Source organism: Poeciliopsis prolifica, unplaced genomic scaffold (assembly GCF_027474105.1).
Source record: "Poeciliopsis prolifica strain line A6 unplaced genomic scaffold, Auburn_PproV2 SCAFFOLD008, whole genome shotgun sequence".
NCBI lineage: Eukaryota > Metazoa > Chordata > Actinopteri > Cyprinodontiformes > Poeciliidae > Poeciliopsis > Poeciliopsis prolifica.
The window spans coordinates 7026369-7049676 of NW_026562383.1; the positions used below are offsets into that span (position 1 = coordinate 7026369).

Consider the following 23308-nt stretch of genomic DNA (forward strand, 5'->3'; position numbering starts at 1 on the left):
GTTGTCAGGGGCATGGAAGGATGGATGGATGGATGGATGGATGGATGGATGGATGGAGGGGTGGATGGATGGATGGAGGGGTGGATGGATGGATGGATGGATGGATAGATGGTTGGATGGATGGATGGATGGATGGAAGGATGGATGGATGGATGGATGAATTGATGGATGAATTGATGAATGGTTGGATGGAGGGAGGGATGAATGGATGGATGAATTGATGAATGGATTGATGAATGGTTGGATGGATGGATGGATGGATGGATGAATGGATGGAGTGATGGATGGATGGATAGCTGGATGGATGGATGGATGGATGGTTGGAGGGAGGGATGAATGGATGGATGGATTGATGAATGGATGGATGGATGGATGGATGGATGGAACATTGGGCTTCCATTTTTCATTTCCTTTTCCTATACATGTACAAAAGCTATCCAGCATGAAAAGAAACAAAACAAATGAATGGTTTACTTTGAAACTTCTTAAAATTTTTGTACAGCAGGGAAATAGAGAAAATCATGACTCAGGAAAAAAGGTAAGAAGAGAGCAGTACCTCGGTCCCAGCTCATCCTCACACCTCCAGGTGAATTCTCCAAAGCTCTCGTAGCGCTGGTTGTAGTGGTAAAGCACGCGGTGCAGAGTGGGAGCGCCCAGGTCCATCAGAGTGTTGTAGGCGGTCTGCTGCTCTTTCCCGCTTGTGTAGCCATTGAACAAATTGTAGATCTTGTCCGCAATTTCTACAGGACCACAAGTAATCTGAAGTCAGAACAAACTCTTAACTTACTTTGTCATCAATATGTGGGACCTTAAACTATCGGTATCATTTCCAAATGAATGAAATCAAATGATTTATTTTTTCCCTAAATGTCAAAATGATGAGAGAACTTTTTAAATACAACAGTTTACCCAAGCTAGGATCACTATACTAATAAACAATTATGGATAGGCAAGACGAAGATGTCACGGTGATGTTAAAGCACAATATTTCAGTCAAACGGAGGCACACACACCTGTGGAAGCCCTCAAAACTTGCCGATTCCTTGTTTTCATGAGAAAAGCATAAAACGAACCAACCAACATGTCAAGAAGAGAGTCATGCTTGTCAGATTATTAAAAACTGTGCAAGCAAAGCAACCAACAGGATGTTGAACCATTTTGGTTTCAACTGTATAAAAAACACATTATCTTTAATGATGTATCGGGGGTGAGTCTCTAGGCAAATGTCTATACTGAATAATGTAAATGAAGAGTTACAGAGGAATGGTTTGTCTGTGGAACTTTTGAGTAGTTTTGCAGCTCTGGGTCATTCAATATGTCCAGGCTTGCAATATTTTTGACAGCAATCAGAGTCTTCAAGAAAACCCAGACAGGTCAACTCTTTACCCTGTTTTGGTGTTTTGAGGAACAACCCTTCGAAATACTGAAATATTCACACACTTGTCCTTTTGTCACATCTTGATTTTCATCTTTATTGTCATATGTCAATGAAGACATATGAAAATATTTTCATATTTTCTTTGCCATTGGCCTTTGTAGCCCATTCTGAGCAATTTGTTTTTTCATAACAGAATCTTCTAATTAGTTTATTTTCCCTAAAACAGCAATGAAGGCACTTTTAGACACTTAAACACTGAAAATGAAGAAAGATGAATAATATTCATCCCCCATTTTTCAGACTTTGACTGAAAACACCACTTTGATGTAAACTTTAAAGATTTAGTAATACTTTATTGTTCTGTTTTAAACAGTTAATGTTAAGCATTGTTCGTAACTCAAGGGCAAAAGAGTTTCTGTTTCTGTATTTCATTAGTGTTGCTGTGAAGCTCTTTCCTTTTCATACTCTAAGCCAACTTTTAGATCTTCAGATATGCAGCAGGCTATTTTAACGTGCAACTTCCACTAAGAACACCATTTGAAAAAGCATAAATCATTGTTCAAGTTGAAGTTGGAAAGGCTTTTTGCAACTCGGACAGATTTTTGAGCTTTTCATGGCCTGTCAGGCTAGCAACTTATCCCCACTTCTGGATGGTAATAAAGTCACCCAGTACACTGGAAGTATTACGTTTCACACCATTTATACTTCTCCAGGCATTAAAATTAACAGCGTAAGCCCAGTAGGATCACACTTCAATGAGAAGCGCATTTTTGTAATGGCTGATTAAAATCAGCAGCCGGATCCACAAAAACATCTTCGCTATGAAGCCGTTATTGCTGCAGAAGGTCGGCAAGGATTCCAGCTCTTTAATTTCTGAGATGGGACGATATATATTTTTTTTATAGTCAATATCCTCACGGAATTGTAGGATACGGTGACCATAAACAGTCCTGATCCAGAGAGGAAAAACTATCTGCCTGTGACTTTATGACTCACTCTATGAACTCACATGACATCTACTTTGTGAGACACTGAGAAATAGCTCCAAACAGGCAGGAATTAATTCATCTCATAACAGAACTTTTGAGAACTATTTAGTCACTCTATTTTCATGCTCATCACAATAAAGTTTGAGATGCCCTGCATAAGTATTCATTCACCTTAAAGTTGGACAGAATTATGTCCCATCGCAGCTTTAAACCTAAATATGTCTTACTGGACATTTATGTGGTACATCAACTGATCGTTTGCGACCACTGGTTGAAGAAGGTAAGAAAGTCAGCCTTAGTGTCGGCTGTGCTGAGGAGGTTCGCTTTCCAGAAGAAAAATGAACATTGAGCTCTCAATCAGTGGCCGATTAAAAACTGATTCTTTCTTTATCCATGTTGACGCGTAAAGTGCCAAAGGACCTCATGCTGGTATCTGCCGCGGCACGTCCAGTGACCGCTGCCCAAGCTGCAGCGACCTGCTACTTGCACCTGGGACGGGTGCCACGATCCGCTACAGCGTAATAACGGTAACATCTTGCTTCCTTGACGTGTGCCACGTCTTTTGTGTCAGACTGAAAATTAATTATTTATTAATTGCTTATTGTGAGGGAACGAAGCAATTAAGAAGAAATGCAGCAATTAAAAGAAAATGCAATACTTTTGTGAGGAAACGCAAAAAATGTTTTTCCCCGTTTCCCCTAGGGGCCTCCGTAGCATGGCTGTGCCAGATCCAGCGGTGTTTTCTTTCTTTCTTTTGTTTTTATTAAATAAATGTATTCATATTTGATCTGACACAGAAGCTGCAGTATATGTCACCGATCAAAGAAGTAAGAAGTTGCCGTGATTACGCTGTAGCTGGTCGCTGAACCCGTCCCAGGTGCCAGTAGCAGGTCGTGGCAGCCAGTGGCACCTAAGGCAGCTGTGACTGGTAGCTGCCGGTGCCACGATTTGAGCCTGCTGTCTCTCTCAAACTGTGCTCCAAAAGGAAAAGAGATAACTGGACATAATTTGTCTTCATTCACCCTTCGCCCTGCACAAGAACAAAGGATTTAATTTGCCAGGGGAACGCAGCTCTGACGGTTTCTGATTTGAAACTGCATTATGACAGCAAGCATAAGCAGTTTGAACAACAAACATAATTGTACTAAGATCGTCTTACCAAGTGTGAGCGAGATTTTTGATACGTCTATGACACAACAAAAAGCAACAGAGTGCTTACTCGGAGCCATGTGAAATGTAAAAAAAAAAAAAGAAGTCCATGTCTGACCTCTTGATATTTTTGTTTACCAAGGAATTCTGTGGCGACATTGATTATTTTTGTTACACATACAGACTTATGACTTATCTAAAAAATTCTTTAAGATGTCCATTGGAGCCTCTCTGGTTTATATCAAAGCATATTCTTATGTTATAATGACTCAATTAAAGGCCAGACATCTGTGGAATTGGGAACATTGGCAAGACTTGAAAACTGATGAATTGTCTGATTCATAGTTTAAAAAAAGAATTTTTTTCTTAGGTGTGCACTACCTTTAGTAAACAATTGTTCTGTGAAGTATTGACTCAGGTGGAATTGAAGACAAATATATATCACACTGCCTGAGATTTATATTGTAAAAGGTGTGAAAACCATAAAGTTCTTTCTTTCCGTTTCACAACCACAGGCAACGTTTTAATTCATCGTGCAAAATTAAGATAAGGAAAATTAAATGATGTCGTTTCGAGTCAAAATGTGAAAAAGCCCCAGAGATGCGAATACTTTTACATGGATATTCTGAATACGCAGTATATTACGCAGCCCCTAACTTTGACACACTGTTACAAAAAACAAAAGCTTAACTGCACAATTATTCACATGAAAAACAAATTCATCTCAGTGAGCTGGTTGTGAACACACTGGGCCTCATTTCTCACCCTGCGCTTTGACATCATCCACAGTTGGACAGGGAGTCTTGATGGTGACCTCACTTGGACTAGACCGCCGTCCTGTGTTGTCCACTGCCCACAGACGGAACCTGAAGACATACAAACAAACAAAATAGGTCCACGGAGAATACAGAGAGTACTCCTGCAATCAGCTGTTTTGCTTTATGGGTTTGGACGTTTTCTGCAGAACAAACTCTGCCTTACGGGATTTACAGTGTAGCGTCCTCTTGTTCTTTTCATTTTATTCTGTTAACAACAACAACATAGTTTCGAGAGCAACAAACTGACAGACAGCTCCAGCTGGTAATCTAATAAGAGTCACATTTTGGGGATAGCAGCCTCTATGGTCCTTTCACTGGAGCGCCCTCACAGTAGCGTTTTCCTGATTGAATATCGCCACCTTGTGGTAAACACACAACTTGCACAGTGGAAGACTGAAGACAAAAACCACATATTTCTTTTTTTAATTTGACTGATTAAACATCCGTCCAACAAAGACAGAGGATCTCCTCTTGAAGCTTTCGGCTTTCACAAAAGCATTGCGCATGTTTCTCTTTGCGTCATCGTCTTGTCGAACCAGGCACCACATGGTTTCAAGCTTTTTGTTCAGGTTCCGTTTGTATAATCTAAAGACTGCAGCAGACCGAGAGGGATAAGAGTAATAGTCTTGGAGAGATGAATGAACTGTCAGCCAGGATAAAAAAGGAGCAGGATACTTGGGGATGTTGAAAATAAAAGAGCATGTGTAGCGGCTAATTCAGCCCATATACATCCAAACTGCCTGTTGGCCTCTTGCCCCTTCTCTTTGAATTACTTTTCATGTTCATAATGTTTCTCTCCGTGTTTCACCTTTATGCTTTTTTCTTTTATGTTTTTCTTGTTATTTTTCAAAACCCCAAAGTTTGATTTAAGGTCTTTTGGCTAAACTTCTTACCCCCTTTTTCTATTCCCCGGTGTGTCTTGCTCCCTTTTGCTGCAGTGTGTGTGGCTTCCTTTCTGGCAAGGATTGTGTGAGATAAGTGTGAACATGCTTGAGAGAGAATCAGAGTATCCGGTCTTGATCACGGCATCACATGTTAAAGCTTTTTTTTTTTTTACTCTGCAGACAAACATATGTAGAAAGAATAAAGAGCCATTTGGGGGAAAAAAATAGTAGTTTTCAGAATTTTTTCCTCGAGCTTTCTTGCACTTTTATTGTCTTATTATGCAGTTAAAAACCAAAAATAAAGTCAAGGCTGACATATCTTACATCGCAATTAATGTAACGTTTCAGATGCAAATCTTCATTTATTACATAGTGGATTGCGCTGAGAACAAAACAACATAAAAATGATCAATATAAATCTGAATTGTTATTCCAATAATGGTCTGGATTTAGAATCGTACTCAAAAAGTGGAAAAATCACATCACTGACTGACTCAGCGTCAATGGAAATTCCTCAAGACAAGTCAGAATGGGGCTAGTGTGTGTGGCCTTTATGACTTCCCTACAACAACTAGACACGGTCATGATGAGGCAACGGACAGAGTGGAGTTGTTGGATGGAAGAAAACATTACGTTCCAGATGCACTCTGTTGGGTTCATGTCTGGGGGAATGAGCAGGCCGGTCTACAGCAGCAATGCCTGCAGCATGCAGGACCTGCTGACACACTTTGGTCAAATGAAACCCAGCACTGTCCTGCAGCAGAGGGAACCCACGACTCACTCCACTACATTATGGGTCTCACAAAGAGGTCTGAGGATCTCCTCCCGGTGCCTAATGTCAGTCAGGGCATCTCCGGCTAGCACGTGGAGGGCCTTCCAAAAGAAACACCATTACTTACCCACCGCCAAACCAGTCATGCTGAAAGATGTTGCAGGCAGCATAACGTTCTCCACGGCGTCTCCAGACTGTCACGTCTGTCACATGAGCTCAGTGTGAACCTGCTCTCGTCCGTGAAGAGAAAGAGACACCAGTGGTGAATTGGCCGATCTTGGGGTTCTCTGACAAATGCAAGTCGTTCTGCACAGCGCTGGCTTGTAAGCACAGGCCCCGCTCATTAATGCAGGGCCATCGTGCCACCCTGGTGGAGTCTGTTTCTGACTATTTGAGCAGAAATGCACACATTAGTGGCCTGCTGGAGGTCATTTTGCAGGGCTCTGGCAGTGTTCCCCCTGTTCCTCCTTGGACAAAGAAAGAAGAGGTGGTCCTGCTGGGTTGTTCCCCTCCTACTGCGGCTTCTACATCTCCTGGTGTACTGGCCTGTCTGCTGGTGTCTCCGTGCTCCGGACCCTGTGCTGACTGACACAGCAAACCTTGTTACAACTTGCAATGATGTGTAATGTTGGACGAGCTTCACTGCCTGAGCAACTTCTGTGGGTTGTAGACTTCGTCTCATGCCATTTCTAGGTCAGAGAGTTCTGATGACATGCAACAGTGACTAATATGTCAGCCAGAAATGACGAGGACAGAGACATGATCTGGGTTCACCACCTGTGATGCATGTTTGAGGAATCCTTTGATTTTCCCTGGCAGCCATTCAGGGGTGCCGAAACACTTGGACTCACAAAGGGCCACCTATTTCCCAAAAAATCCCAACGCCATGCAATGCTCTATGAAACGTTGCAAGCAACATATTGGAGAAGCTTTGTTGTCAGAAAGAGCAGGAGCGCCTTAAAAAGACTGAGATCCAATTTCAAGGCGTCAAATTGCGAAGAGAAAATGACAAAGCAGTCAAACTGCCGCAATTAATGAGCCAGCATTTTTGACTCTCATAACTTCTTCACATATAAATGGCACTTTTTCTGCAACCTTTAGAGAGTCATCATCTGTACGGTTACTGTGTAGGCTGATCTACGGAGGGCATTAAAGAAGCTACTTTCAGCTAGAGTCGTGACACACATGCTTGCTTTGTCTGCAAGTTACATGAAGTTTCCTAGAAATGATGAGCCATAACTTAACACTTTTTATTAAGAAACCTCTCGATATTCAGAGGTGCTACGTTGACATAGAGCTTCCTCTGTAACTGTTGATAAAGGTGTGTTAAAAATTAGACAAGTTTGTCTTTTATGGCAGATTCATCATCTCACTCAAATTTCACCTCCTATCTAGTCAAATGTTTTTTTTACTTTTTTTTCATAAATATAACAACTCAGTTTATTTTGTCGCCAACACCATAACCACAGTGGGATGGAGGGGAATAAAAAGGTTCAACAGTCATTGCAGTCAGGAGGGGCAACATTAGGTCACCAAGAGTGCACCACAACCTTTCAACTGTATCTGCATCCACATGTCATGTAAAAACCGTTTCTGTCCTACCATCACAAACGTAAACATGGAACAAATATGGAAGTGCACCTTATGCTTATTTTTGAGCACGAGGAAGAAAATGTGATGATGTGGTTCTGTTTCTCCTCTGAAACAAACCTTACTGGACAGCTTGAGCATCACTAATTCTTTGAAATAAGAAATTAATATCTCCTGAGGTAACCAAACCCGGGGAAAACTTAATGGGTTAATGATGAAAACATAGTGATCAAGTCAAGGCAAAGATGATTTACCAGATATAAAATCAATCTTTCTTCCCTGGTTATCTCAGTCCCCAGACCTACATTTCATAAAGAAATCCTGTGGGATAAACTATAGAGACGAAAGTATAAAAGCAGATGCAGAACTCATGGTAATCTAGAGAGATTGTGGAAGCAAGAATGGTCAATAAATTGCCTCAAATCTCGTAAAACATTTTGGAAGACCAAGCTATGTCCTATTGGCTTAAAGAGGTTGCTAATAATTGTGGAACCAGTGATTTTTAGAGGAAAATGTTTTAAATGTTAGACTGCTTCCCTGTGTTTCATGTGCTCCTGTGCCAACATAGCTGACTCAAACGGCTGAATTACCTCCTCAGCATGTCATCAAGTTTTCCAGAGTCCATTTACTTCAGGTGTGCTGAAACAGGGAATGATCTAAAACATACGAGATAGCATCCCTTGAGGACTAACTGAGGGCACTAAGTAAATAGTTCAGGCTACAATCTGCTTCTATTTCCATTTTTCAGAGTTAGAAAAATGGAATTATGCTCTTCAACTGCATTATGCAGTTGAAGAGGCATTATGGAGATACTGTGTCACCTGGATTTGTTTCCATATAGCCAGCCTCCACCAAAAAGCAATCTTCACGTTTTCTAATGTGGACCAATTCAAAAATTTATCATTAAATTTTAGACTGTTAATTAAGATGAGAACTATGTTTTTTTTTTTTAGTAAATGATGCTTTTTAAAAAGCAAAGACTTTTCAAAACTCCCCCTTTCACATTTTCCACATATTAAAGAAACCGAGCTGGTAAATAACGCAAAGTGAAAGTATTTAAATATCTGTCCTTCCTTTCTTACTTAAAGCTGAGTTTAGTGGCAAACACAGAAAAAAGTTAATTTATTGTACTGGCTAAAGCTATTGTCTGTCTGCTAAAGCAATTTTGTAGTCAAATCTTTTTTTTTTTATTAGCAAATGAAATGATTTTTGCAGTCCTGTGTGTTTATACTGACAGCAAATACTGGCAATAAAGACATCAGTAAGGCCTGATCAACTTCACCAGAGCCTTTCTGAGACACTGCAGCACTTCATTTGTGAATTGCACCTTAAGCTTCCATCAATGACAATTTATGACACTTTGCAAAGCAAGTGTGCACTTTTCTTCACGCGTTGAGCATGGAGCGTCAACTCACATGTAAGTTGCATCAGGTTCCAGGCAGCGAATGATCAGGCTGATGGAGGAAGACAGCAGGTTTGGGATGTCCCCCAGCATCACACACGGAGACCTGGCCCCAGACAGGATGTCATCCACAAAGCTCAAGAGGGTTTCTGCAGAGCACAGAATGAAAGGGTTAATGCCTTTTTGGAAAGACTGCTGCTTGGACTGTGGTTTAGCACCTTTTGCTACAATATTAATATGCAATGTTGTGAAAAGCTTTTTTTTTTTTTTTTTTTTTACCTGGTCTGATTCTACTTTTTGTGGCAAGTCAGACAAATAATTGAGGTAAATACAGAAGACGGTTTAATTTACTATGGAAAACAGCTTTTCAAATCAAGCTGTCTATGAGACTAAGTTATAGCCCCCCCACCTAATAGATGGACCGCAACTACTGACACGAAACATTTGCAATTACCCACAATTAGTTTTTATTTTTCATTTCCTATGGCGGAATTATGTCCTACTTTTCTTTTTAGATTTTGAATAATGGCTCAGAGTGGCTGGAAACAGAGGAAATCCTCATGTGAAAACTGCAGTGCATCTACACAGGCAAAGATACTTTTTAAAAAGAATAAGAAGAAATATGTGGTGAGGAAAATACTGTTTCTTAACATTTTATAGTGCAGCTATGTTGGATGTTCATGGTCCAGATTTAAACACTAAAATACTCGGGCAGGATCGTAGTCATAGTTAAAGATGTTGTAAAGACAGGGGAACCATGCTTTGATATTAATAATTAAACAGGAAAGACATTCATCCCAATCTACATCATTTCATTTTTTGTCAAAAAGAGATTTTCTTACATTCCTCTAATCTCTTACTGCTCAGTTATGTCGGAACTGAAATATTAATATTATGAAAAATGCACACAAAAATGAGCATTATATAAGCCTTTCATGTGCAGTGTGTATCAGGAAGGCATATTCCTGGAAAACAGGAATGTGCCAAGGTAACCGACTTGTATTTATTTTATGAGGGGAGAAGAAGTCCACTGTTGGTGCAGCTTCTTCCTTCAAATGAACTCAGGTCCGCTTTATCCACTGAATAACCCGATCCAGGCACGGTCATTGTAAATCTGAGCGTCCCAGAAAAAAAAACCCCACTAAAGGAACCTGGTGTTGAGGATCTCTCTTTATTGGGTTTAACACACACTTTCACTTTATTGTTGCAGACTGGCGTCCAAGCAGATGGTGGATCCCACTTCCCTCGACCCATTCAGGAGTTGAAAATAAAAACTCTGCTTCTGCTGCTACTCCTGTAGAAATGTAACCATGTGTGGGGAAAAATATAAAATATTTCAATATTTTGCTGAAAGTTTCTGACATTTATTTTTATATCCAGACATGTTCAATCTATCTCTATCAATCGTTGCAGTCACTGCATTTCAGCACTAATGTGTTTTTAAATGCTCTATTTCTCACCCTCCACTCCAAATGCTGTGTAATTAACAAAAGGACAGTTTCACGCTCTGAAGACACTCCCCGACTTTAGATTTAAGAGTCGGGGAGTTTTGAGGTTAAACGTCTGCGGCGTTTCATCTCAAAAGCACGGCTGAACTTTACTTACACTCTGTCCGGCGCTGCGTAATCGTATAATGGCCACTGCTGTAACCGAATACCGTTCCTGCTGATCTGTTATAGCACTGTACTGCAAAATGTTGTTTCCCTCCACGCTTAACAGCAGCTTTACAACGCGGTTCGACCACCGAGGAAGGGGGAGTGCTGCAGAGCTCAGCTCTTCCTGTGCTCTCATTTACTTGGACTTGAATATCTGTTATTTACAAATTAAAACACTACCTCACTCTGCATGCCTGTTTATATTCCACCTTGTGAATAAGTGCATAAATCGTTCTAGTCCTCAATTTTTCTCTAATTGATTGACATTTATTTATTTTAATGTTTTCAACATTAAAATAATATTAAACACCAAAAGATTTTCATGTACTTTCTGTGCTTCCTACATGGCTTGGGCCACACAAGATTTCTTTTTTTCAAAAAAATTATTTCTTTCTTGCCCTAATTCTATAGAGACTAGACTTGAAGTTTGTGGTTGAAATGTAACAAAATGTAAGAAAAGAAGCACCTCTATTACCTTCTTTTCAGGGGTTTATAGATGCTTCTTTTGACACACACAGCTAGCTTTGTATCCCTTGCTGGCACCCGTAAATACATCAGAAGGCCAACTGGCCCCCAAGGAGTGGATTTCACTGCATGGAGGAAAAACCAAGCCTACGACTATGAAAGGTGTGCAAAGTGATGGTGGTTCTGAGGTGGCCATCCCTGAGTATGCGCTGCACAAGCAATGCTTGTTCCTGTGTATTTATGCACCTCTGCGGTGTGTAGGTGTGTGTGTGTGTGTGTGTGTGTGGATGGACTGAGGTGGTCGGTTTTTCTTAAACAGGATATGCATACAAGCATGCGAGGGTTCAAGCAGTCAGATAGCACATGCGGTGAGTGATGGGCGCTTTGCGGTGGTCATCCTCTTGTGCCACCATCTGGTGAACAAAAGCCATGGAAACATAAAGAGTGGGAGAGCCTGTTAATTAAAAAAAAAGAAAAAAGTGTGTCCAAGCTGCCAGAGGAGGATGTTTACTCAGTACTGAGGACTGTCAGAGGAGTGAAAGGTATAAACATGGTTGGAGATTTAAATGAAAAGTGACATTGTGAAGCTTTGAATCACTTAGTATATTAATTGGAAAGCCTGATGGAATATCCTGTCTGGGTACGGAGGTGTATTTTAACCCTCGTTGGAATATACCAATATGGAAGCATGCCAAGAATTTATTTTGGTGTGAGTGAAAGTAGCTTACGATGGACAAACATGGCCAACAGAATACAGTTAGAGAAAATTCAACGCCAGCATTTGGGCTGTGATTTATTACTTTGTCAGAAATTAGCACACTTTTAACTATAATTAACACGAACAGGAGTTGATCTTATTTTCTTCTGGTTAGGTATTTTTGGTGGCTGCCCTTCTGAAAAGTAAAATTGAGACGTAGCACATTTTTGTATTTCTATTTGGAACTCAACTGCTTTTAAAAGCAGCACAAGAACTTAAAAAGAAAAAAAACAGTCATTTTGAGGCAGCAAGTTATTTTCTTTTGCGTGTCTGGAAAACAAGTAGCTTCAAAAACCTCCTGATTGTCACGGGAAGTGCTGTTACTGTTACATGGCAATCCCAGCGAAGCCCAAAGTGTAATTTTCTGTCGTACATGGCGTTTGGGATACAGGCAACAAAAGTCAAATGTTTATAGAAATGAGTTTCATTCATTTGGATGTGTCTCAAGGCATGGGCTTTACTACAGTTTTCCTTGTGCAAAAGCTTTCCCTAAGCAAGCATGTTTGACTCGTGTGATTTTACGACACTGGCTGTTAACCAGTGATAGCTCGGAAAGGTTCATGCCTCCCTGTAAATGTGGAAATTTTAAATGCTCAGTTGTATAAACTTTGACCAAAATGGTAGAATCCCACACGGGGGGTTAAATTTACTCCCAGCAGCTGCAAACAGCAATAAAGACACAGCACAGGGCGGGTCAGCAATTAGATTTTTTTTTATGCACTCAGTTGTTTCCTACTGTATGATGTACTGTGTGGACAGAGAGGAAAACCAATAATGGCTGGCAATCAATAACTTTAATCAATGCCCTTTCTCTTAAAAAAGTGACTCACGTTACCGCTCATTGTTGCCATGTGTCCATGAAATGATGACTCATGATAACATCGAGGGAATACATTTTTTTTCTCCAATTTATGGGATTTATTAAAAATATTTCACCAGACTTTTCTGTAAAAACCCAAAGTAACTTTAGACATATTTTTGTTGTCCATTGAATTATGTATTTTGTTGTAAATGATTATTTAATGATGATAAAATCCACGCCCCCAAAATAAAAGTATCTGCATTCGGATGCCTCTGGGGACAAACTCGGCGTGGCTGGACTTGGTGACCGGGTTCCTCTGTTAGTGACGTTGTCCTGGTACCGTCCCCTTTTTCAGTCCCTACTCAACTGGGATTCCCAGTGTACCAATCAGGCTGAAAGTACGATGTCAGAAGACTGCCGGCCACCGACTGACTGACTGGGGGGGAGTCAATGATCGTTCCTTACAAAAATATAAGCCCTGGCAGTTGTAAAAATTCCCAAAGACGACAGAGTGCATTTGGCGTTTTATTGAAAATGACAAACGCTCAACATCCAGATCGTATGCCTTTACTTTTCAGACTGAAGCTGCCCTGGTAGGACGAACCAAACACATAGAGGTGGTACTCAGCTGTGAGGGAAAAAGACTGGAACCACGTCGAGTCGAGTGAAACTAAGTTGAGCCGTGATGGGACGGTACAAGTGGAAAAGGGGCAATGAAGGAAACAACTGATCGTGTCTTTGGTGTATGTTTGTTTGAATTTTCTTGTTTTTTGTTTTTATATTTCTTTTCCTCCTTGAAAGGGGTTTACTTGTATTCTGTACATCTGCAGCAAAACATTTGAGTCATATATTAGAGGACTTCATGGCAGAACATTTGGAAGCCATAAAACTCATAGAAGTTTGTTTAAAGAACCAGATAGACCTGTAATGACCAGATTTTATTATAAACGAGAGTCAAACGAGACCAATAACACTGTGAACACTGTGTGCTGCCATGGCATTTATGGACATGACTCACCCCAAGCGGGAGAAAAAAATGGACACGGACCGCATTGATTGTTGACAGACGAAGATGAAATCGATCCTGGAGGTAAATCAGAGCAAACCTTTCTCTCCCCGATTCTTGTCGACTGGGCCAGCTTGAGATGGTTACTACAAATCTCAAAAGGGAGCGCTCCTTTTATTGTATTTTCTTCCCGAGGGTGGTGAGGTTCTCACAATCAGTCAGAGTCTTGCTTGCAGTAGACAGTAGTCACAGCAACCTTAGTGTGGAAAGGCAGGGAGGAATTGTGTTTCAGGCATATTGAATGGCTCTTGATCGATTCTACAATCCATCCTCCCTTTTTCTCCTCATGCGTTGCCATCTTGTGTCTCTTTTCTACAGCCATTTTGTTATTGTAAATGAACCATTTTGTACCCACATACCACTGAATTTTTAACATTTCCTTTAATAATTGAGTATCTCTAATGAAATACAGAGATAGTCATTAAAATTTTCAAGTTACTTGTATAGTTTAATTAAAAAAGAAAGACTTCATATGAAGTCATACTTCCATCATTCTTATGCCCATAATGGACCAGTTAAGTCTCATGGACAATAACAGATTATGATTTCTTATCTAACCAAATAAAGTCAGACCTGTTAGGGTAACCAGCAGAAACATAAATTGGCCTCCTCCAGTTTTCCTTTGCAATTTCAATGTGTTCCCCAACTCTGAACATGATGAAAACACCAAGATTCCTCAGATTAGGCTTCCTGCCTTCATTCCTCCATGGCCCACTTCTGATGCTAATGTTTCCAAAGCTGCTCCTTCCAGTAGTAGATGGGGGTCACCTGGGGAACCCTGACTGGTCTGCAGCCCCATGTGCAACAAGCTGTGATGCTTTATGCACTCTGACACATATTTATCTTAACAAGCATTAGTTTAACCTAACTTTAGCAAATAAAGTGTAGGAACAATGAAAATTTTGTTTTTTTAATGCCCTTAAACATCTCCTGAATAGGCTACTTAATAAATGAGCTTGTTGCGAACTATTGCACAAGAGTTGTGAATTCATCCCTTCAGAATTTGTGCATTGTCTACCAAACATTTAATATGGAAAGAAAATTCTGGATTTGTTGTCAGCTGGAGTGTAGAAAAGAAATATCACAGTTTCAGCCTGTAAAAGGAAAATTTCTTTCTGCAGGGTTTAGATTTTATGAAGATAGATATGAAATGACAACAAAAGATTGACTTAGTGAACAGATGGCTCATATTTCCAAAACAGTTTCTGAGGCGTAATTTAAATAAATAAATAATAATACAAAAAACATTGGTTATGAAATTTTACTAATTTCCACTGACAGATAGCTGAACAGCTGGCAGAAAATGCCCATTCGATGACAAAATGCAGTGGAACATTTTTGTGTAACAGCATGAATTTCCCAGGATTTGCAGTAAAAGGGGAAAAAAAAGTGCATTTGATTTCTGGATTGCAAGCCAGCCAGCTTTCCTATGATGACACTCGTAGAATGTTAAAGGTTCAGCTGGGAAATGTTGTAAATCTGTCTATTTAGCAAAATCAGTAAATCTGCCTAAGGCAGGAAATTCTGTCTTGATGCTTCCTGAGTGAGGAGAAAAGACTTTGAGTCGCTGCTGCAGGAGACATGGAGACTGTTGAAAGTTATGGACACAAACAGGCACCAGGCAGCTTGTTTTGGACAAGAGTTGTGGTAGCAAGAAATATTCCATGTGCTGGATGTATTTTTACAAATCTACTAATGTGTCATTATTTTTCTTACTGCTTGCATGTACAATGCTGAGTAAAAGTATCAACCCTGTTATGGATGTTCTCTGTTTTTTGTTACGCTAGATTGTTTATATGAATAATACTTTACAATAATAATAAAAAAAGATAATTTGAAGAATATTCACAATGCAGTTTTGAGGTGATTTCAAATAAGGGGAAAAAGTAATCCAAAGAAGTGTGTGAAAAAGTAATCGGACGATTGTCTGTTGGTTTATGTGTTAGTCCACAAACTGTTTCCTGCGCCTCCTGTTTGGATAGAGTCTTGCTGTGATTCATTCAAGTCCCAAAACATGAGCTGTTCCTGAATTGTTTAAGATTCAGATTATACCGTGAAGCTTTTTAACATCTTTTTTTTTTATGTTGTTGCTACTGGGTGTGGTAAAGGAAATTTATGGAGGCAATTAACTTTTCCAATAGGGTGAAGTCAGTTTGAAAAGCTTCTTTCTCTCAATAAACAAAATCCTATTTTTAACATAAATGTGGTATTTACTCAGGCTATGCTGATCTATTAAAATATATTTTATGATCTGAGATGTTTAAGTGTGATAAAAAGCCAAACGTATAAGAAATCTGTTTCTCACAGGATTGTATCTCTTGCTTCCTTTTACATTACTGTAATTATGCCCATGGATTTCAAACAAAGCAAAATTTAAGTCACAGTAGGATTGTTTGGAGTGGAACATTTGTCAAATTCTGTTATTAAGGACTGCCAATGATGCAAGTCAAAAATAATCAACGTGCACCACGTTATATAAAGATATTTTCTTCTGATCACAGGAAGGAATATTTTAGAGCCACACACAGACTGCGAAGATCCAGTTTTACAGATGATCAAGAACCATAACTCCCAGGAACTTGTCATTCAGCTGGAGTTGTTTACCCTTGGCATTCTTAAAGTATGATTGGCTGGAAAGAATCAACAACTGCCAGGAGACTGATTTGAGTTATGGAATAACTTTTGAAGTCGTCTCTGCTTTTGTCAGTTCAGTGTGTGTGCGTGGGTGTGTGTGTGTGTGTGTGTGTGTGTGTCCTAGACACTGCTGTTTTTCTCTACTCCTTAATGGAAAGGACAGGTGCTTTAAAGATGATCATGCTTGCACTGTGAAATCTCGACTTGTATTAGACATCAGGTCCTTTTATATGGAAATAAATTCACGGTGCAGCGAGTCGTTTTCATGCATGGTTTTGATTAAAGATTGTTTGTTTATGACGCAAGCAGTTATATATCCTACGAAAAGGGCCACACCACTTTCCTATTAAAAAAAAAAAAAAAACACCCCGTTGATGTTGACCTGAGAAGAAAAACACACATCCATGCCAAAAATCATAACACAATGTTCCCTAAAAATGTTGCGCTTATATTTCAAAATTTGTTGATCGAATTTGAGAACATTCGCTTGGGGTGAGCTACACTAACAGTATAGTAAATTTGATTACTTCACCATGTCAGAGCAGACGTGCTCTACAACAGGGGGAGAATTTTATATTCCCCTCTTGCCATCACTGACGTCACAAAAAGGACCAAACATGCACATATATATCCTTTGTCTCTGAGTAAGCTGTCCGTGTGAGCAATTTGGAGGTGTGTGCGCGTCACCTGGCAGGGCTCTGTTGCACAACGAGCGAATTAAGAGGCATTAGAAAAGTGTATGTTTTTGGACCATGCGGGTCGTTGGTTTTAGGCATCGAATGAAATCTTGTATGTTGCAGTCAGGGATGACAAGAACCCATGACCACAATAGTTACTGTTGCAAACGTGTTGCAATAAGTCAAGTAGCTCAGTGTGTTCATGAGTGGGCTAAAGCATTAGCCAGTTCACCTGCTTCTTCAAATTATTCATGGTAAACCTGTACACAGCTGTACCTTCATTACTGCTACCAGGTTCCATCTTGGAGCAACCAGGACTCAGATATGCTGATATCATTAATATTAAACCCAGATGGAGAACTCCCATGCTCGATTGTTCATAGTTGAGTAAGTAAGTACGCAAAGTTTATCTATAAAGTGCTTTTTACAGACATAAACTCACAAAGTGCTGTACAATAAAAACCAACATTAAATTATACAGAGAATAAAACAACCAAAGGGAGAACAAAAAAAATTATTAGTATCCAGTGGGAGCACATTGCACCCCAGAAGATCTCTTTATGTTCTGTCTATCTGTAACCACCCCGATTTTCTGGATGTACTGCTGTAATATATAAATTTTTGAAAAGCAAAAGAGAACGAGTGACGCCTCCTGAAAGAGGAGGCTTTATCTACAAACCACAACAGGTTGTTTGCTTTACGGCAGATGGTTATTGAGGCATGGAAGTGATTTAAACTGGAATAAAATATATATTTATTATCTCTGAAATATATTCAGTTAACACTTCACTGGCAACGAGCATTCAAAGCAAACCGGGGAGTGTTTTGAACCTGATGAACTGAGGGGGACGACCGGGTGGAGCGGGGAGAAAAACAGCAACACACAAGTCACACAAATGAACACATGGTTTATGCAGCAACACATATGTTTTGCCCATAAAAGTAAACTCCAACGCTTCAACTCTCGTTTGATTCTCTTTTTTGTTCTCCTTCCAACAACAGGTTTCACAAAAGACGACCCGAGAATTTTACCACTTCTGCTGCAGCTGGTGACAAGGAAACTGCTCGCTTTATTAAAACCTCGATCCACGCACACCGCGACATGCCCGACGGGCAGCAAAGCTTTGACAAAAGCCGTCTGGACTTGTTGATCTTTCTTTCGCAGCGTCACAACATTCAGTCATGGACAAAGTCTTGAATGCTACTTCTTGGCATGGCAGCACTGGTTATAACCACTAGCAGTCAATCATAATTGGCCACATGGGCAGGAGTGCTGGATACAAATAAGTCATTTTTTGGACAGAGAGAAAAGAGGAAACAAAACAAAACTCTCTTGTACTTTCTCTCGATGTCACGTTCAACACGCAGGTTTGTGAGCCGCGTTTACATCACCGCCGCATCAATTATTTCAGATTTTGACCAAAGCGCGTCTCATGGCTGGACAGCGGTTTCCATGAGAAACATGGCACGCTTAGCGCTAATGTAGCCAGAGACACATCAAAGCACCTTGGAGCTAGCCGGATACAATATTTGAGAGCAGAATGTCCAACTCAGCAGTCATACGCTGTAAACAATAACATAGTAACAAGAACATTATTTTCTAATTAATCACAACTGACCTCTGCTCCCAAAAGGACGATTCACACAAACAACTTCCTTAAATGCTTCTAGAGAGATGGAGATGTCAGTCAGCTGCTTTTCTCATATAAAAGATATGCTTACATGTCTGCAAACGTGTCCGTTTTACGCCGACCTGCTGCAGATGTATTATTTCTTTGTGTCAAACAAAATCTTGGAATCACTTCATTCAAATCACCTCATCTTTTTTCGTTCTTTAGCAAACCTAAAACGATTCCTCACACGCACAATATTTTGGAACAAAAAGCCTGTAACCTCTGTAAACTCCCTTTGTCTGTCTACCTAACAGTTTTGATTGTGTTCTTCATATTGGAGCAATGGTAAAGTCTTACAAAAGGCAAGTTGTTTTTTTTTTTGTGTTGTTTTTGTTTTTTTACTGCTTTTCTACAATTACTTTTCTCAGTCAGCTAAAAAAAATAATTGTAGACTTTAAATTTGAAGAGGTCAGAAAGTAAAAAGGAGATTTTGGTTCTCTGCTGAGAAAATCTGAGAGTGAAAAATTATCCGTCAAATGATAGTTGCAACATGTAGAAAATGAACAATCGCCTATCGGACCTGATTGTTTTTACCCGTGAGCGAAAACTGACAAATAAACTTTTCAAAAATAAATCTTTGACCATGTCAGCAGTCCTGGATACTCTTCAGACAAGTGGTCTCTCTTCCCTCTCTATAAACCTCTGGTATAAGAAGGGTGAAATAAACTGCTTTGATGTTCTCCAGGAGATCGTTGCACTGGAAAAAAATGTTCATAATGGGATCTATTAGAACTGAACTAGACACAAGCTGATTTAATGTAAAGGGTTTTAATTAGTTTAAAGAAACAGTGTAAGACGGTTGGATCTATTGAAGCAGGCTTGCTTCTAAATCATATATTTTATCCTTGAAAATGCCTCACCGTTTTTTAATAAAGTTGTCAGCAAACTTAAAACAAAAATATTTATCCTCTCTTGAATTCACAGTGATATTTAAAACAGAGATGGTCTGCGCCGGCTGCATCGTGTCAGTCAGCAGAGGCATTATAAGGACAAGAAAGGAGTACATTCACATATCCTTTGCATTAGGTCATTCATGGGTCTCTAATGGAAAAAGCATTCTTTAAGAGTGAAGCATCAAGTTTTTACCATGATAAACGTCTGCCATGGAAACAATACTGAACATAATTGTGGGTTGTTTTAGACAATTAAGACGCTATCTCTGATTTGCAACAGAATTCCTATTTTAGCACCACAAACCTTATATCCTTTGCTCTCTGCATAAACTATACACAGTTCTCCCAATCATAAATTGGGCTAAATAAAATAAAAGCCCTCCTGGAAGCTAAACTGAACTAGTAAACTCTTTGGTAATTTTGGTAACAACACAGTAATAAAACAATGTTGTCTCTTTAGGTAATGAAATAAATAATATAAGTAGCTACCTTTTATTAAGGGATGCTTAAATCAGAGGTAAGTAAGCATGTTAAGAAGAACCTGTTTCTGTATAACACGTCTAACTGTAAAATCTATGCATTTTCTTCACGACTGAAACACGCAGCAGTGATCCCGACATGAACTGGAAATATTTGCCTGGGAGCAGCGACACAAAGGATTTTCAACAAGCAATGCCCGCTGTATCTGTCAGCCATCTGTTTAGGTGTTTACCGTGCGGCTACTTGGAATCACTGAATGAAGCTCAATAAGATGAATGAATCCAAGAAAAAAAAAAAAGAAACGAAATAAAAAAAATTACGGTCTGTGACCAACTTTATAAGTCGGTGCACCGTTTGTTTGGTTTTTTTTGTTGTTTTTTTTTAAGCCAAAGATGTCACACCGACATGGAAATAGCCACACGCGGGCCAATGGTTGACGAGGGCCAGACCTCAGACCTCTAAACAGGGCAGAGTGATGGCTTCCTGGGATCAGGCGGGTGGGGATGACAACTGGAGCTGCATTAACTGAGGAAAACACAAGGATTTATGTAGAGACAGAAAGGCAGTGAACTGTTGTGACGATGGGCACCAAAGGTACATGTATCAGCCACAACATAACACAACTGGTTTGCTTATTGGGTTTGTTAGTTGTGTTCATTTATATTTGTCTTAAGATGAAGGCTGTTTTGCTACTGACTGTAGGCATGGGATGGACCAATGAAATTTCATGCAGTTCTTTTTATTTTGTTTGTTTTATTTTACACCAGTAATTACATTTGCAGCATACTTTTACAGGCTGTAAATAATAATTTAATAGTCTGAGCCTTGTTTAGCAGCATATTTTATTAAACCATTTAATGTAGCTATCCACTGTATTAATTTGAACAAACTACTGCATTATTGTTTTATTGAGATCTCAAGAAGGTTCTGAGGAATACGCTGTCAGGTCATGACCTAGACTTCCCTGCAAAAACAAATACAGGAGTAAATTCACAAACTCCCTCCTGTATATCTAGTCTGTTTCATAAATCCAGTGCAGAAACAAAGCTAAGAGTGACAGAAAGACTGTTGCGAAAATGTGAGTTAGATTACATTGCTTCACAAATCGCCAAAAAGAAAATCTATCCATATTTTAAATTGAGTTAACTGGCTCAATACTTTGCCTCGTTGTTAGTGAGTTTGTGGCAAGGTCAGTTCCAACTATTCAAGTTATTTAATTATTATGTTTTTTTTTTTTTTGACTGAAGTCGTTTTTCTCAAAGCGTTGGTCAAAAACTAAAGTGCAATCCTACAGTTAACCTCTAACCTTTACCTTCCGTCGAAGAATCACATTTGAGAACCCAAAATAAACCGACCATAGACTCTTGTTGCTTTCACTGATCTCCAAAAATTTCAATTATAAATAATCATTACCGTGTTTATTTCTGAAGCCGCATGAACATGAGCGCAGGGACTTTTGATCTCCGAAGTAAAGTAAGAACGGCTGTGAGAGGTGAATCAGTGGCAGCTCATTAGACCCGTCTGCCACGACGAGGCGCGCGGTTCGACAGAGCTGTCTGCGCATAGATAAGAGAGTGGGATATAAACAGGTGGGCAACGTGTTTATTGACTGGATTTAGAGTACCGGTGACCCCGGAGCAAACCTTGCCCTCATTTATAGCAGTTCCGTCGCTGGACGGCATCCAGCTCAGGGGGATGTTTGCTTTCACTGGCCGAGCTCAGTGGTGCCCTGACTTAAAGCAGACTTCCAACTCTCGATGGGTCCACACATCTGCTGGGGACCCTGCATATTCGTGAGGGAATGTCTGCGCTTTCGCTATGATCTCACCTTGTGTGCCTGAAGCTTGTTAAGGGAGGAATCACTGCGCAAACAAGCTGTTGTCGGCTCCAGACCCAGCAGAGTTCTGGACTCTGTGATGTTCAGCTGTATCTGTGCAGGCTTACCGAACGTTACTTAACCTCAGACAAGAGACGAATATACAAAATGCAACTGTGCAGCTGTCAACAAGGATAAGCCCTGCATGGAAACACCGCAGCTCTCAGGATGTTTTGTCAGAAACATCTGCTTTCAATGAGGCTTCAGAGAAAGTGGAGAGATATTTGCTCTTTTATTCATTTATTTACTTTTTTCTGTGCTTCCATCACTGGTGATCGCTGATGTCTCATTCCCATTAGTGGAGGCTTGGATTTTACTGACCTTCAGGCAAATAAATTTATGAAAAAGTTTATGGATTACCTTCAGGACAAAAACATGATTTTTCAAATTCGAGGAAGATCAAACGTTTTCCAGGAGTCATGGCAGCAGCGTGGAAACAAATAATTCATTCTGCACAATGAAACAATATCCTTGCTTTGTCATAAAGCCAACTGTGTTTTTGTGCTGATGTGTAACATGGTAACAAGCCCTTGATTTATTATAGACTGTATAATTATATAATAGATTTATTTTATTGAATCAACAGAATATGTTCTGTTTGACACGCAGTCTTTTTTTCCCCCTTCATCCCCAATATGTCTTTATTATTTACTAATTGTTGTTCATTTTTAGACACAAACACCAGTGAACTATCTATTCTTAGGCTCTAAATAAGGAACAAACAAATGTGCATGGGGCGTATGCACATTTGACAGATAAGTTGAGTTAAATTAATGGATCTGGACTACTCTCTAAGTTGCCCATTGTTATATGGGTATTTCTTCACAATCCGGAATAAAATTTAAAAAAGTGTGCAACTTTCCGGAGGATGAAGGGCCAGACTTAAGGATTGTTTCTGCTTGGAGATTATGATGAGATTGCAGAGAAACAGCGTTTTGTTTGTCAATGTTCTTGTTCAGGAGGGAGAGGTGCAGGCAACACAATTTGGATGTTTTTGTGTCGAAGAGAAAGTGTTGGCTTAAGCTGACAGGGACTGAGCAGAATGGGTGAGTGTAAAGTGGGTTTAAATGCTTTGTGGTGCAGCAACGCTTACACTCCACAGCAAAATCTGCAGCACCGTCACAATCAGCCACTCCAAGAACAACAATGAGCCGCAACTGCGCCACAAATCAAGATGCGAGTGTGATATCAAAAAGCATTCATCTAAAAGAAGCAAGAATGAAGTCAAATGGATTGGCTGAGAGTCACAGTTACCACATAAAACTCATTTCTACACTTTCATCATCTCAGACTCCTAATGTTGTGAATCCCTCTGCATGGGGTGAAAGGGAGAATGTATGAATGTATG

The 23308-nt window shown here is 39.8% G+C and overlaps 1 protein-coding gene across 4 annotated transcripts in view; it reads right to left on the minus strand.

Moving 5' to 3' along the window:
* The window catches only part of astn1 (astrotactin 1), a 333499-nt gene that overhangs the window by 12523 nt on the left and 297668 nt on the right, over nt 1–23308 (minus strand). For all 4 annotated transcript variants that reach the window (XM_055032916.1, XM_055032915.1, XM_055032914.1 and 1 more), the window contains 3 exons: nt 8996–9131; nt 4282–4382; nt 557–740 (listed from right to left, as the gene is read on the minus strand). In XM_055032916.1, the coding sequence (XP_054888891.1) occupies nt 557–740; nt 4282–4382; nt 8996–9131 (421 nt within the window). The remainder of the gene's footprint in view (nt 1–556; nt 741–4281; nt 4383–8995; nt 9132–23308) is intronic.